The sequence below is a fragment of the Athene cunicularia genome (assembly GCF_003259725.1).
Source record: "Athene cunicularia isolate RWA chromosome 7 unlocalized genomic scaffold, athCun1 chr7_part1, whole genome shotgun sequence".
In the NCBI taxonomy this organism is placed as follows: domain Eukaryota; kingdom Metazoa; phylum Chordata; class Aves; order Strigiformes; family Strigidae; genus Athene; species Athene cunicularia.
Window position 1 is genome coordinate 9,237,863 of NW_020799107.1, and position 17,248 is coordinate 9,255,110.

A 17,248-nucleotide genomic window follows, 5' to 3' on the forward strand; every position below is an offset into this window, starting at 1 on the left:
ACCCCGCGGAGCACGCGCTCCCTGGCCGCGCCTCCAGCCCATTGGCTGCGACGGGCCGCGCTCCAGAGCCTGATTGGCCGGCGCGGCGCCCGCGCCAACCGCGTGCTGCCCCCCCCACCCGCCGCCATGTTACCCGAGGGGCGGCCGCGCCCTTCTGCGGCGCCCTCAGGGCGGCACGGGGCTCCCCCAACGCTTTACTAACCCCCCTCGGCAGCTGGAGGGTTTTCAGTCTGAAGGAGCATGGTACAGGCAGTGGAGACGAACACCGTGAAGTGGGGAACGTCGCCCACTAAAAACCTGCTACGCAGCAGCATACACTACAACATTGGTTCTGGGCCCTGCTCCCTCCATTAAAAACATACCTGTAAAGTAATGAATGGAGAGTGCAGAACATCACCTAGCTGCCTAAAACAACCCCCCAACCCCATAGAATCAATTGTTCAGAGCATTTAAAAGCGGAGACAAGCACGAACCTGCCCCTCATTGTGTACTATTTCATCTAAGTGATCTCTTTATGGCAACCCCCATGATCACTGCAAGATGAAATTTAAAACTAAAATGGACATGTTTTTGATGAAGCAATCTGCCTCCTGTTGTGAAGGATTCTTCCAGGGGAAATTAGTATGTGGATTACCTATATGTTCATAAATACTCTCCTAAGCAGAGAGTGAATCCAATTAGCAATACCGTTCACGTTCCTCCTGCTGGGATGCTGTCCCTGTCCTCCCCCTGCCCAAGCACACCCTGCCATTAAAAATGTGTCCTTAATCACACAAACCCCGGCTGTTGTACATTTTACAACCAGCACTGCTCACATCTGTTTGTCTGCAGAATATATTAAAAAAGGAAAAGGAGCTGTTACACCAGTATCATCCAAAAAGTCTGTATTTTTCAAGAGAACATCATCATGACAGACCACTCAATAAAAACTACCCAAACAAGTGACATCTTTATTGGCGAGTTCTGCTAATGAATTTCCTTTTCCACACTCGTATCTCCTAACAGTTTGATTGAAAAAAAACAAAACACATTTTGGGTAACATTCCATTTGCAAACAATAAAATTATTTAAAAATAAAACAAAGGATAACAATTTTAAATACAAATTCTAGGAAAACCCCTCCTGGTTACCCCAAGAGCCATTCCTCGCCAGGCTGCCACCACCTCGGCTCCGCTCTGAGTCAGCGGGCTGGGCCCCGAGGCTCTCTTGTTTGGAGCTCAATTAAAAGGACTGGGACATGTGCTATTATTACCATTCAAAGCCCTGTCGTACATTCTTCACAGGAAAACAAAAAACAGTTTGCAGTTAAACAAACAGTACTTTTTCTTCCCTTATTCTAAAGCTAAGTCATACTGAAAGTTAGGGGGGAAAAAAATGTGGTTTCAACATTCAGCTACTTTATCACACACGAAGAGTTCTATTAAGAGCATATCCAGGTTGAAATACACATCTGATTTCTGTCATGAGGTTAATGCTGATGGGGTGTAAGATGCAGTCTACTTTGAAATGATAAACACATCACTTCTTGATGAGTAAATTATTATTTTTAGACTTGTGGACCAACGCTTAGTTGCTAGGTTGTTTCTCCCAAATCTTGCCAGGAGAGACAGTTTTCACCACTACCACAAATGAAAAGATGACTGGTGGCAATCACACACCTTATCATCAGTTAGTAAGATGTATTTAGCACATTTGTTTGCATTCTGAAAAACCCTTAGTTTTTTTTTTTTAGGCCCCAGAGGCTTTGTACACCAGAAATTACACAAGTCAACCACAGAAAATTGTAAATTGGTATCCACAGCGATTTTGAGGTATTCCACAAGAAACCTGGCTCTGCACCTGAATGTTCCTCTCAAAAACAAAAACAAACCCCAAAGCCCTAGCTGGAGTGGAAATTTCATTTAAAAGATTCCTTTCATCCCCACGTTCCACCACATTTGACCAACACGGACATACTTATTTCCCCAGGGGCACAAAAAAAAGCCTTCTTCATCCTTTTCCTGGAATATTAATTTCAGCACTTCATTCCTAAATTTCCGGGTGCACTCCAAAGAGATGAAGAGGAAGGTGTTATTTTCCAGCCAAACCAGAAAAACACATTCAGACACTGGTTTTGGTTTATTTAATTTGCGAAGGTGCTCTAAGAAGATACTGACGATCCCCTTATGTTGAAAATAGCAGCGGTTTATGCTCTAACCTCCAGTCTGCGAGGAAGAGGTTAGGGAAAGAGGGTCTGAAGACCAAGTTAAGAAGAAATGGTCTCCCGGGTCTGGATTTGGCTTGATGGAACCATATCTATTGAGGCAGTCGGCATCGACAGAAGGTTGCTCCTGTGGAACAGGAGATGCTGCTTCATAGGGTGAGGAGATTCCTATGGGACAGGTTGCCTGCCTTACTTGCAAGCTTTTTTTCCTGTTAGGGCTGAAGGGGGAAGGACAGCTTTATTCTTCAGGTAACTGCTGTTTTCTTTTGAGTAGTACATTCAGAATAATTTCCAATAAACCAGAGCTGTAGAGCTAGTTGTGTATAATAAATTGCCTGCAACATCTTAATTGGTTACGTTATTTTTCATGAAAAGTGGAAAACCTTTATAATGACCTTAGAAGGAAATAATTCACTATTTCTGTATTTGTAGAAAAAACATAGGCAGTAACATTTTCTAAAGTGCTTCATTACTTATCAGTTACTTTTTTAAAAATTAGACTTGTATTTTGTAGCGGCATAGTTTCCTAGTAGTTCATGGACCAGTAGATAGTTTCTGATGTAAAAAACCCACCACATATTTTGTTTAAGCAAGTGACACTTGCTTTGACAAATGCACCAAAGTGAGTCATCTAAGTGCAAAACCCACCATTTGTTAAAACATGGCCTTATGCTGGTTTATTAATGTAACTTTACATCCTTAAAAGTAGTTTACTTCAACTCCAAGAGCAGGGATTAAATAATACAAATAAAAGTTGAAAATTCAATGAAGCTATTGCCTATTTACCCTGAAATAAAATAGTCTTATGATTCCACTGGTGCAAAAATCCCTCCGAACACCTTTGTTTTATTGGCAAAGTCATTTAAGGTCACTTTTGCTTCCAAGACCATCTTCTTCCATGGTTTCCACTGAAGGAGTTTTGCTTTGTAATGGCTTGTGGTTCCACAGTGATTTGTAAATGAAAAACCTACTATGAATAACTCTACTGTAGTCACTAAATTACAGATACTGTCATAAGAAAGTCCAAAACTTACAGTGTTTTTTTTTTAAATTTTCAGCAAGACACAAAATTCCAGTCCAGTTAAAGTGTTTTCTTTGAATGCCATTTTAAATGGCAATAAATGACTGCTGTGCCTTCTGGATGGAGAACTTAATGCGATGCCCGATGTGCTTCTTACATGGTAGACGGACGTTGTACTTCAAATGTACCCAAAGAACGGTGTAGAAGGGCTCCCGCAGGCACAGCCACTTGGATCAGCTACTCCTATGTGTACAGTGCAGTAGATTTGAATCTGCGTAGAAAGAACCACAGCTGGGTGGCACGTAGCAAATGTTGGGGTTGTCTGTTCTCAGAAGGCATGACACAAAGCATCCCGGACAGCAAGAGCCAGAAGCATCTGCAACGTTGTTCTGGTTTTGTCAAGTAGTAAGAGCAGCGAAAGGGGGTCGTTATTGCTGAGACAGTAAAGCACTCCGGTTGGCTTTCATCTTCTCCAAGCGTTTTACTAGATGACCATTGCTGACTTCAAGCTCTTCAGTTTTATCCAATGCTGAACGAAGCTGAAGGAAGGAATTAGAAAAAAAAAGAAAAAACACCTGTAACTTTCAAAGCGTTTTCCCTTTTCAGAGATAAAGCAAGGTTTGTAGTTACCAACACTAACTGACCGTACTGCTGGCACTTCCTTATAAGATAAAGCAGTTGAAAATTCTCATTAGCAGAGTTAAAAGTAAATGTTGTGCATCCGCTCTGAAGGCCACACACAGAGATATTTTCTAAGCATGGTGCCAAGAATCCAAGGTATTTACAGAATGTTGATCAAATGGCTCAGGGTTTGCCTCAACTTCAGAGGCATGGATGCTCAGAAGTATCTGCTGGGTGACATACGTCTGTCTTGCTGCCTGGCTTTTATGTTTCTGGTTCCTGGAACTACAGCCACAGCTGTGACTTCGGTGCCTTGGTTTTCCATAAAGTCCACCACAAGATGAAGGTAGGGAGAGGTGGACTGCATGGAGCAATATTTATAGGAAGCAGAGCAGAAGGAATACTTAGGCTCAATAAGAATGATTCCTATCCATTTAGCACTCAGGTTTAAATTCTGAAGACTGAAAGCAGACTGTCATTCCTGGTAGGGTGTGACAGTGCTTAAACGAGAAGCGCCAAAATTAACTTTGGTGTGGGATTTCCAGCTTTCTACTGCTGTAATTTCCAAATTGACATCTTTTAAAAAGGCCAGTGATTTACAAACCCAGAATTTGTAACACCCAAAGCAATGAGCCTGCAGGTGTAACAAAGGACAATGACAGCAAAGTATAAGTTCTTCAGCTTGATGAATGTCAAACCACAGGAGCAGTCACAGCTGCAAAGCAGCATGCAAGCCTGAGCACATGAAGGCTGCTTCTAGATTTAAGCTGTTGAAGTAGAACTTGAGTTCGGTCCAGAGAACCAGCTCTGGTACGAAGCAAAGCACTTCAAGTCAGTTTAGGAAAGAATAGTGAAATGGCAGTGGGAGCTCACAGTTGTGACTGTTACTCCAGCTTGAGTGTGTTAAGTTTGGTTAGAATGAATAACTAAAGCCATCAACAAAAGTAGACATTTATTCTTTGCTCTGCTAAGAAGGGTAGTTCCTCCTCTAAAATGCACCAGACAGGTCTCCCCCCACGTGGTGCTGGCTGACTGCTAGCCTATGACAGTCTGCATTTAGTTACCTCTCTCTGCAGCTTGCGTTTCTCTGCTTTCAGTTCATCTTCTACTCTTTCAGCATTTTCAGCAGCAGTTTTGTATCGGGCTACCTGACCTTCCAATCGTATTACCTAAGGTGAAGGCAAAGTTTTTGAATTAAAAGCTGTACCAAGAAGTTACTCTGAAGCTTTACTGTTCCACTAGTAGTTAAGCAATAACCAGAGACATAGTCACTTTTCTTTAACAAAATAAAGGCATATTTTGAGGGGAAAAACCCAAAACAAACCAAAGAAGCCCGGCCATGGTAACTTACCCCAGACCTTTTATACATATCCATATTTAATATGCTTCCAGCAACAAAAAATACAGTCCATTGACTAAATTTATCTTAGCAAGAGTATCACTGACATACCTTGGACAAGAGCAAACAGTCAAAATTGAACAGTCTTGTATAAAATCCATATATAATACATCATATGCCAGGAGCCATTTAAAAATTGTCAATAGCTAGGCATAACAAAGTTCTGAAGAGTTCAGTAAGTACTCTCGATATACCTTTGTCTGAACATTTTTCCTTCAATAAAGATGAACAATCTATTCAGTCTTCCTCATACATAAATGAAAGCATTTTAAGTCTTTATGTCTTCAACACTCCTGCTTCTTATTTTATGGGAAAATCACAGTAATCATGATTTCATTTATCACATAATAAAATAGACTTTCTCGTTGCATTCTCACTGTGCCTAAACAAACAGAACAAGCCAGAAACTTACATTCTGCTCCAATGCTGTTATCTCTTGCTCAGATTTTGCTAGTTTAAATTTGAGATCACTGATCTGCCTGTTGGCATCTCCTAAAAGAATTGCAGATTGATCAGAGATGTCAGAACAAGTATCAACAGTGTCTTCTAACAAGCCTGTCATAAATTTTTTTTCCATGCTACAGGAATCTACTTGGGGCAGCAGTAGAGTAGCAAGTGCCCAGAAGACAGGCACTATTCCCAGTCTCCCAATTCCCCTCTGACCACTCTGAAAGCAGAATTAACCAGGAACTCACCCCAGCTCTTCTAGGGAACACAGAAGTGAGATTTCCAATTACAATCTTGTTCAAACAAAGGGTAATCGTTCCCTCACCTCTAGCAGAGGTGCATGGCTGGCCCAGTTTGAAGCTCCCCTAGCACTGCAGGCTCATTTCTACTTTAAGCCATGTGGTTTATTGTACAGATACATTTTCTCGCTCACATGCAGAACACAAAAGTTCTCTTAAAATCAAAATGTAGCTCACTTTGGAGGTCAATCATGTGCATATCTGTCCCATTTTCCAGAACTTCATCTTCTGACTGTGTATTTTCCATCTTGCCATTCTTTTGCTTTTCTTCCAGTTGTCCCTTTAATTTTTTAACCTAAAGGACACAAAATAATTAGTTATTAAGATCAGTAAGGGAAAATTATGGCTCAGTACTCAAATTCACTCAAGTGTTATAATACAAAATATATTTTTTTGAAAACCAAATTCCAAAAAAAATCTTTTGTTACAAAATAATTTCCTAGAAATTCATATTCTAAATATCAGTGCTTATGCATAAATTCAGGAGTAAACGTAACAAGTGGAAAAAGACTATTTTATTATAAAAACCATAAATGTTCTGTAAGCACATTCATGTAAAACATTCTTAATAAAACCCCAAACTGTGTTTGATTGTGTGTGAAGTCCCAGGCCAAGGATATAGTCAATAAATGAACGCATAGAGCATCCTGCAGAGAAACAGATCAGCTAAAGCTTTTTGAATAAGCTTTACATCCGCTGTGGAATATGACAGTACCAGCAATAATTACTTTAATTGCTATTTACCCATCTACTCTAATTCCTCCAGCATTTCTTTCTGAATGGTCCATTACCCACAGATCCTGCAAATGGGAAGGCTTACTCTTAGATATAAAATTTGCTTCTGTACTTCCTAGACCATATTTGTTTTTTCCTTGGGCTTGGCCAATCTGAAGTATTATTTTTCAGAAATAGTCCTGGAGAAGGAGCTTTAGGTGACTAAGGACACTGAAATGTGACTGGTTAGCAAGACAGAACAGGCACACTGGGTCATATATTTCTTCCCCTGTATCCTGAGTTAGTACACAGGAGAAATATTTCAGAGGAAGACTAAAGTGGCAAGCAACTCAGTAAATCCTCAGCAAGAGAAACCCAGCACACGTTCTGAAAGGCAACGGCACTGCTGTTCTATACCTTACATTAAGTCTATTCTGTTTTTCTTATTATATGCTATTCTTATATTTAGTAAAGACACAGCATTTCAGTTTTCCTGTGATTACCTGGTCTAGTAAGGATTCTCGTTCATCAATGAGTTTTTTCAGCCTGTCTGAAAGAGAAAACTGAAAGTTCAGTGCTGATTTGATCAAGCCGCACATTTCAGAGTGCTTCTGATGTTAAGACCAAACCATTAAGGTTAGTGAAACTAATGATGAAGGTAGTTATGCACGTACCACAGGAAATGAGGCCACAGACAGGGCTGGGAAGGGGCTGCAGCCAGGGGAGGTTATGTCATTCTCACAGAACATGCTTGTCACGGCAGTAGCAGCACCCAGCTGCATGCAAAGAGGCTAATCTTCTATGTTAGGTTAGCATGCAAGAACTCTAGGGTCAAACAAAACTGCAACACAAAATCTCACAAATCTTTACAGTTTAACATAAAGAAAATACTATAAACATAGCTAAGCACATTCTCAGCGCTTTAAACCTTCACTTCTTTTCCTAAACAGCATGGCAACGACATTGTGTTATCTCCAGAATTACGACCAGAAAATCATTTGCCCATTAAATTATTTTTGTTTCAAATGCAGCAGATTGGTAAAACATTATTTTCTCTTTAATCCTTCATAGTCAATTCTTCCGGTCAAACATCAAGTAGGCGATGGGCAATCTGGACCAACTGTTGTGCTACACTTGAACTTGGAGGTGCTACAGATCAGCACATGGATATGTGTGGCATTCATTAAAAAAGTGCACACTACGGAATGAGACAACTGGAAAAAACAACTTGACAGTAAGTAACCAAATCACTTGTTTTCTTCCCCTTCCCTATTAAGGGGTGCAAAAGATGAAAGCATTTCAACAGGTACTCACAAATTTCTTACCACTAAAATTACTTTACCTCATTAACAAAGTACACTGGAACATAGCATTCAAATATACTTATTAGAAGAGGATATATTGACCTCAGACAAGTCTTACTCCACAATTCTGAAGTGTATGTTTAATGCAGGTTTATTTAGCTTGCTTCCCTTGCCAGCAAGCAGTCACCTGTGCAGAACCCAGGGTGTTCAGAACTCAACTCCACATCTAAGGTCTGGCCTGTTAATTAAATGGTTAAAATCCAAAGGTCACTCAAGAGAAGTCTTTCAGTAAAGTCTTTTAGTAAGCTTAAAGAAAACAACTGACAAATTACAGATACAAGTTACAGCTGGTGGACTTTTGCCAGGTAAATTCTACTGAAGACTTTGGTATTTTTCAAAAGCTTTGAAAACATCAGTCCTCCTTTGCTGTTAAACCCTGAACAAGTCAAAATCTTGTGGTTCCCCGCCTTTTTTTGTTAACATGTGCAGTAAAGAGAATAAAGAGTCTGTACTGAGTCAAATCATAAAGTTTTCAAATTAATGTCTCTATATCGTAGATGTGTACAGCCTATTAGCTAGTAATAACGTGGTATGTCATTCTCCTCCTGGGTATACAAGTTTCCATATACCATCAGTTATTCTAGAGCACAGAATAAAACCTTTACCTTGGTTTCTGATGCAATACCCAAATACAAATCTTAAAAGTAACATCCCAGTTCAGCAGTTGTATGCATTCATTTTGGACCTCCTCAAGTCCTATCTTGGGTGTTTTTCTTTTTTTGCCATTTGTAACACACCCAGCATTGTTACACCTGAGCATTGATAGGGAAAAACAAAACAAATGAAAACAACAAACAAACCACATACTGTAAACGATCGAGAGTAACAAAAATTTACAAGTATAAGCTTGCAAAGTTTACAAAAACCTTCAAAATAATAAAACAAATTCACATATCTATATGGGAAGGAAAGGAAGCCTAAGACCGAAATTCTGTAAAAGAACGATAGGGAAGAAAAAAGTCAATGAAGAAAGCAAGGAAAGCAAACAGTAAAAGAAAAGTCAGAGATATTCAGACTTGGAAATAGGGTTGTGAGTCACAGGTTGGCAGAGATCAAGAAATGAAGCTCTAAGGATGGGAAAGTGAAGGAGGGCTGATGCAGAAGGAAACCTCTAGGCCACTACAAAATTAACCCAAACTTAATGACTTCAAAAGGGCCAAATAATCCACCTTGATCCTGAAAACAACTCAGTCATGCACACAGCTAAGTAACTGTTATTAACACAATCACTGCTGTGGGATGAAATATGCCTGCCTGAAGAAAGGACACCTTCTCCAGTTTCCAGTAAGGAAGCACATCAGCTTCCTTCAACCCATCTCACTGCAAAATGGATGTTAGTATTTTGGGATGAACCTTCAAATCTTATCCCCCCACCAGTTCTCTCTTCCCTCATCATGGACATCTGTGCACCCCACCGGGACAGACAACATCCTGACAGTAGGATTTACAAGACCACAGAAGAAGTTAGTTTGCTAAAATTGCCATTCATGTAGAAAAGCTTTTTGCATGTACAGATGAAGGTCTCTTCACTTATCTTAGAACTCCACACTAACACAGAAAACTTACTTTAGCTTTAATAGATATCTCTGCAGAGTCACCTTAACTTTGCATATGGGAGACATTTTTCCAACAAATCAAGGACCTGAGGACCTTGAGAACAGGTAAGCAGAAAAGAGCAATCTACTGAATTAGGACATGAGGCAGCTAATTAAAATTCTCATCTGTAACAGTCATTATCCTATTTCACATACAAAGATAATACAATGAATAATTAGAGTGTGACATTCACTTATATTTAACTTCATAGCACGATTCCCAGGCTACTCCCTGCTCCAATTCATGGCTTTCATGCGCAAAGGAGCTTAACAGGGGGCTGATGCGAGGAGCTGGGCCTGGGGAAGTCCTGGGAGAGAGCAAGGGACAGAGTGGTGGTGGTGGTTACCAGTTTATTCTGCTATTGTACAGGCCTGTTTGTAAGTCTAACAACTATTCTCATGACCTTGGTATTGCCGTTGACTCAGAGTATTGCTAACTAGGCTGCTGCTTCAGTGGCACAATTGACCTAACATCCCCTGATCAGCCCCAGATCCTTGACATCTCTTCCTACTTAGAGGGGAGCATGGGGTGGGAAGCAGCCGGTTTTAACCTGACTGACTTGCATCATGTATGGCCCAGCAAGTAATTAATCCTGATGCAAATGAAAGGGGTTAATTGCACTTAGAGATTGGGAAGACATCCCATGAAGTCACACCAGCAGCCCTAAGCAGCTAGTCAGAACAGCCTGCAAGAATCCAACTGTCACATCAAGAGCAGGTTGGGTAATACTTCTCCAGATCTGTCAATTTATTTTGGATCATAAGACAACAACAACAAAAAAAATTACTGAGAAATGTCTTCCTCAGAAGAGGAATACTGCTGAGGACAGGCTGTTGGGACAGTGAATAAGCATAGATTTAGAAGACACCAGCTTGCAGTACTGATTTTGAGGGGGACAGGAGGACTGTTCTTTTCCATAATAAAGGAAATCTTGACAAAGGCCTTTCACTATTACTTGCTGAATAAGGAAAAAAATTTTCTTCAGCTACTGCTTTTGAAAGCATTTCAGCCTAGCTCTGAATTCACAGTAATGCACAAACCTGGGCTACAGGCTACATGTGCCACTAGGTATTGAACAGAAAACCCAGTGAGCACTTGTAGCTATTCTGAAAGACAAAAGCCTTGTACACCGAGAGCGGTGCTCACTGCAGCACACATCAGCAGACTGTCCCTGCTCAAATGGGTAACACAACAGCAACAAATACAAATCTTGGTTCTAAGTTCACCTCACAATCTCTTGGTTTCATGTTAGACCATGAAAAGACTGATTTTGATGTTTTGCTGTCTTTGAAAGTTAAAACCAATGAAGAAAGGGACAAGCTAGATCTTATTTTATCTGTAAGATTATCACAGGGAAAATGCCAAAAAAACTGTTTTCAATTGTGCAACTTCACAAAAGATGCATTTTCTAGGTAATTCCTCCTGAGACCCTGTCTCCTCTCCCTCTCTAATAACACACATTTCATGCAGTGCTAGCTGGCATATTTATTTATTTATTTATTATAAATTTTATTTATTTATTTATTTATTTATTTATTATAAATATGGTATTTATTAAATTTGAATATAACATCTAGCAGTTTCCTTTATCTTCAAGATAATTTATTTGGGAGACCTTCCCCTCTCTCTTGATGTACATATACTCAAGCAAAAACCAAAGAGATAAAGAATATCATGACCTTCTCCTCCACAGTACTTGCCCAATTCCAGGGACCAGCTGCCAAAAGAGGTACCAAGCAGCTACCAAGGATGGATTTCTAGTCAGCTATTCTGCACTCCTATCCTAGTTTCATCAAGAGTTGGCCAGTTACTTCAGGATAAAAACTGGTATGCGGACAGTTAAGACTAGAGTTGCTTCTCCTTCTGTGACTCAGCTTTAAAAGGGACCACTCTTACAGATGCTTTGTTTTCTGAAGTAGAAAAACTAGTTAAAATCAGCTCACCATTAACTCCCTCAACCATCCAGAAACATTTCTATTGGAAACAAACTCTTATGAAAATCACAGGAAATGCTGGTATGTGCCTAATTTAACTCAAGAGTTGCTTACAGATCTATCCACAAGTATAGGTGAAGCCTGGTAAGTGCTTAATTACATAGGTAAGTGTATTTAACATTTAAATATGAATGCATTTAAAATACTTTCAACCATTAAACAATATATTCATGTTGCGAGTACAGCAGAGACAAATCTTTAAACAAACACTGCTACATAGTGACAAGAGATGCTTTTTAAGATCTATGACTTTTTAGATTAGCATTTAGTGTAAACCCTGAAGAACAAGTGCTAATACTTACAGACACCATACTGGAACTATTGTAAATTGGAGAGAAGGCGTATGAAGAGTTACAGGCTTACAGTCCTGTGTTACAGGTTTACAGTTAAGGGTGCCCATCATATATTAAAGGTCCTCAAACACCAAGGCTGCCCATTCCTAGTAACATAGCTCTTCTAGCTATCTAGCACAACACAATAAATTTAACAAAGCAGCAGAAACATGTTGTTGAAATTATACAGATTTAAGTAAATATTTATGCAGGTTTATAAACAGTGCTCTGGACAGGGAATTTGAAGTATAAAATATGTTTATTTTAATTATATACAGCTCAGTACATTTTGATATACATCTTGAAATTTTGCAGTCTGTTTGTATTCCATTAACTTCGTAACATCAGCACAAATACAGCCCTCCATAGCCCCCCACCCCAGCTCCTCACTTGGCATTCCCTTGGGGCTTTCATTGCTTAGAACAACTTTAAATGAATTTTTAAGAATGCAAAACATGCTTTTCCTCCAAAGGACTAGCAAAGATGCAAGAAGAAATATAACGATAGGGTTAAAGTGTCTAATTTATGCCAACAATTCAAAGCAATCCAGCTTTTCAAAAAGGCACGGGGCTAGTATACAGAACAACAATCATCTTTGGTCTGATATTTAACAAGAATTAAAACATGCAAAGTTACCTTCTTTCCAGAAAGGAAGAGGTAAGAATTTTTCAGAGATAAAAAACATTCTTTCAGAATCATAGTTTGCAAAAAATATAATTCAGTAAGGAAATGCAATTTTAAACAAAAATCTTCTTGGAAAAATAGATATTTTATATATTCATAGCTAGACAGTAGTTGATAGCAAACCTAAGCACACATTACAGTGTGTATTGACACTTTGGAAAAAATAAAAAGCCATTTAAGACATGGTGTAAAAGGCCTGTGTGGTGCAAAGTGCCTAGATGAAGTAAACGTATATATTCATTTCAGCAAACTAACACCTGTATATTGCACTTCCTTCAAACTATACTGTTCTTCCAAAGTGTTTAGACTAAGCAGATTCACAGTGATCTAACTAGATTTTAGAATGTGTGTATTTCTAATATGGTCATAAAGTGGAATGAGAGTATCTTTTTTTTTCCATAGTTTAAAAAAAAAAAAAAAATTGGTTCCTAGGCTTTAAACATTCAGAAAGAAGTTTCAACATCAGATCAGTATTGCTGATCTACTGAGCTCCTTCACAAAGTGTTAATGTACTTACTATAGATCTAATGCATGCAAGTACACAGAAGTATGCGCATACATTCACAAAGGTCCAATGCACATAAGTACATTCAAGACATCTATCATCTAGGCTAGAAAAAAATAATTTCCTATAGAAATTCCTCAGTAGCAGTTATCCACACTAGAAGTACTTTAATTGCAAGACAGTCTTAATAGTCGATTTGTGATTTTGTCTTTTGGTCATAAATTTGTAATCTTAGATACAGCAAAACCAAACCCACACACAATTTCTTGTGGCTAGGTACGTCAGTGAATTACTTAATACTTGCAACATTACCACTTACATAACACTGTATTACAATGTGAGTTACCTATAAAGAAAAAACTTTTTAAAGAGTATTCCGAAGGTCTGCTGTATTGTGCAAAGTGTATGCTTCTGTATTGGGACTGATCGAATGGCATGTAACTCATGTAACCTTGAGATTCTGAACTTATGATATTGTACAGTCATCTCTGGATTTACCCTTCCCCCTTCTACCACCCTGCAAATCCTCCCTGCTTTCATCCCTGTTATTGCCAGTACTTTCCAACTCCTGTTCTGAAACATTTTCATCTGGTACTTTTTCCACTTTATTAGAAACTGATGCTTTGATTTCATCTTCCATTACATCAGTCCTCTCGCCAGTTTCCTCTTGCAAGCACCCTGTTTTGTCAAGCTCATCTCCTTTTTTGTGCTGCAAGCTGCCATCTTCAGTCAAAGCATCTTCAGTTTCTATTTTGTCTGTTCTTTCTCCAGCTTCATCTGTTTGGGCAGTTTTTCCAACAGCCCCATTTGCTCCATTACCCTCTTCTTTTTGTGTATCAGCTTTTTCTCCATTACATTTTTCATCAGTTTCTAGTATCTGTTTTGACTCTTCATCAAAATCAAATGCATCACCATCATCTTCCAGTCTTTCCCCTGCTTGACCCTCCAATTTCACTTGTTCACTAACATTTTCATCCTGCTCAGTTTTCTGGGCTAGGGAATTATCTGCACCTTCCTCAGAAGCAAATCCACCACCATAGTGGCTTGCAAGCTCTAACTCTTGCTCATTTTCTTTCAGTGTTTCTTTATCAACTTTGTTGTCAGTAGTTACACTAACATCTGCAGTTGACTCCTCTTTAGATTCACCTTCCTCTTGTTTAACTACATTCTGTGCTTCTCCTTCTAAAGGAAGCTTTTTCTCTCCCACTGTATCACCTGTTGTTTCTTCACTACACTGAATTGTCTCAACTTCTGCCTTTGACTCTAAATCTTCTACCCATTCTTTCCTACTTTCCTTTCCTTTCCCAGAGTCTTCCCCTGTTTCCAATTCTGAGTCCTTATTTTTGTCATCTACAAGACTTGCACCTAAACTGGTTTCCTGAGTTGCCATCTCTTTCGCATCGCCTGTGTCTGGCTCTGCCTGCTGCAGCACACTTCCTTTTACCTCAGTAACACAGCCTACAGCCTCCACAGATGCCTTATCTTGCTCTCCTGTTTCTGCAGAATCTGAACACAGCTCCAGCTCTTCTATTACTATCTCCTTCTGTCTGTCCTTCTCAGCCATAGCATCTTCAAGTTCAGTTTCATCTTGCGTATTTTGTTCCTCTGGTGCTGCTGAAAGACTGTCCTCTGAAGAAACTGACCGGATGCGTGCCTGATCTCTTCCACCTTCCTTTTCACTCCTATCTGCTGGGATACCACTTTTGCATGACTCTGTCCTCTCCAAACTCACAGAGTCCATTTCCCTCATCTGACCCTGAACTGCATTCCCACCCCCATTTTCTTCACCAGCTCTATCACCTCCTGTTTTATCAGTTCTTCCATCAGTGCAGTCTTTGCTTTCAACAAGCTCTTCCCCCAAGACATTTGTAACCTTGTTTTCAGCATGTTCTTCTGAGTGCTGGAATCCCTCAGCGTGACTCTCCACATTTACTTCTTCACTAAGAGACCCTGCTGCTGTAACCTCTGGTAGCTCTGCCTGCTTAGAAACTAACTCACAGCTCCCCCTTGCAATCTCACCTTCTTGATTCATTTCATTATCACTCGTAGCTTTAAGATCTTCTCGTTCTTCCTGTTCCGGTGAAGCTTTTTCCAGTTCATGCTCTGTACCTAAGTCACGAGGCATTTCCTGAGGAGTCTCAAAAACCTGATGAGCTTGCAGAGAGCCCACCTCTGAGTTCCAATCTGTGCTTGCACTGAAGCCATGCCATTCAGCCTCTGTACTAACAGGCTGCTGGAGTGCTGTGCCTGCGAACTCAGTCTCCTTTCTCAAATCACCCATGTCACTAGCATCACTTGAAGAAGCATTCCCTGATACATATTCTGTAAGGCTTTGAATTTGTTCTGTAAACCTGCTATCTGGTAAGTTCACTGTTGACAGGGCATCACGTTCTTCAACCATTTTTTCTGCCTTTGCATTTTCATCAGCATGCAATGTCTGTACTTCCTGCTCCTCAGATTCCTCTTTGTGTTCCTCACGCTCAGTATTCTGAAAGATTTCTCTTTTCCCCATATCCTCCAAAATCTCATTTTTCATGTCCACTTCATTGGCTTTGCCTAAAAGACCATTGAGAAAGTTGAAGGGACCACACTATAGCACTTACCTCCCCACTTAAAACCCGAAAGAGAATGAATCAAAGAATAGGTTAATAAAAGATCAGCTTTTGCCAATTACGTGAGGCAAAGCAGCAATTGAATTAGTAAGGGTTCGGGGTTTTTGATCAGTGAAATTCACCACCACCCTCTCAAAGCAAGAAGTTTCTGGTGCTGACTTTTGGTTTTGTAAAGTAAAAGATTTCTGCTCTCGACTGGGTGAATTACAGCTCTTGTAGACAAGAACAACTGTTTCAAACCGTGCAATTTAACTGTAATACTTGCAGATGTAACACTAACAGTAAAGACTATTTGTTCTCAACAATATTCTCTAGAATTTTAACACTGACACCACTCTGTGCAGGCAGGAGTGTGTGTCTGATGCCATTATAATGAAGTAATCAAGGATTATTCAGTAATATTTTACTCCTAAGTATCATAAACAGGCGTCATCAGTGTATATGACAAACACTGAATGTAAAATCTGATTGGCAAGCCAATGGTTCAGCTGTTTAACATTACCAACACAGATCAAAGCGCATGTATTTAGTGCCCTTCACAGCCACTCCATCCACCCAAATGGATGGGAACCTTCTGTGGTTTGGGGTTTTTTTTTTCTTCAACTTATATATATTTAGAAGCAACAGGTATTAGAACAACAATGTTTGTGGTTTCAGCAGTTAGCTTTTGGGTCTATGTCTATGTTGTACCTAATAAAAAAAAATAAAAATAAAAAGAGAGACAGAAAACATATTACATTTTAAAATATACCCTTACCTTGATTTTGGTGTTCCAGATTGTTTCTGCACAAAAACTCAGTGAGGCAAAAGCAGCCAACAACTAAAAGCAAGATAATTTGCACTTGCAACAGTTGGCTGCCTGTTGCTATTTATTAGTATGTTCATTTAGAACAAAAACAGGAGAGGGGAAAAAAAATAAATCTATTATTTCCTTTCCTTCTACTAGTATAAAAGTTCTGAGTGGTCATTCATCACAAGTGCATAAGAATATTTTTGCCAACCAGATTTCTCCTTCCTAACACTATCCATCTCAGAGTCGTATTCTTTGAATTTAACAGCGTTAATCCCATTATGACAAGTAAAAATGTTGAAGTGTTAATATTAATTGCTCAACAGTACCAGACACCAAGAATAATAAATTCATACATTAGTGTTTTAACAGCGCCCAGCACTGATGTTCAGCAGACACAGTTCTCAGGTATATAAATGAACCGACATACAAGTTTTTTATAGGAAACTAAAATGGCTTTTTTTCTGATTCTTTAGGATACGTGCTGAAAAAATATTGAACAATAGTACAATTATTCTGGGACAATTTTCAAATTCAGGGTTTAGACAGTAATCTGAATGATTGCTACTTATCTGTAATGTAATATTTGTGTTCTTGTCCTTTGTTGCCTTGAATGGGAGATGAAGTCTGCCTTTGCAGGTAACTGCACAACATACTTGAAGTGATA

The 17,248-nt window shown here is 39.4% G+C and overlaps 1 protein-coding gene across 19 annotated transcripts in view; it reads right to left on the reverse strand.

Annotated features, from left to right (window-relative positions):
• Nucleotides 1–867: 867 nt before the first annotated feature.
• The window catches only part of LRRFIP1 (LRR binding FLII interacting protein 1), a 99,763-nt gene continuing 83,382 nt past the window's right edge, over nucleotides 868–17,248 (reverse strand). For 14 of the 19 annotated variants that reach the window (XM_026853127.1, XM_026853119.1, XM_026853121.1 and 11 more), the window contains one exon: nucleotides 12,695–15,735. In XM_026853127.1, coding sequence (XP_026708928.1) covers nucleotides 13,646–15,735 — 2,090 coding nt within the window. In that variant the 3' untranslated portion in view covers nucleotides 12,695–13,645. Of the gene's footprint in view, nucleotides 3,764–4,909; nucleotides 5,015–5,656; nucleotides 5,737–6,167; nucleotides 6,286–7,207; nucleotides 7,255–8,195; nucleotides 8,247–12,694; nucleotides 15,736–17,248 lie in introns of those variants that run through there. The other 5 variants (XM_026853132.1, XM_026853133.1, XM_026853131.1 and 2 more) reach the window with 2 other exon arrangements.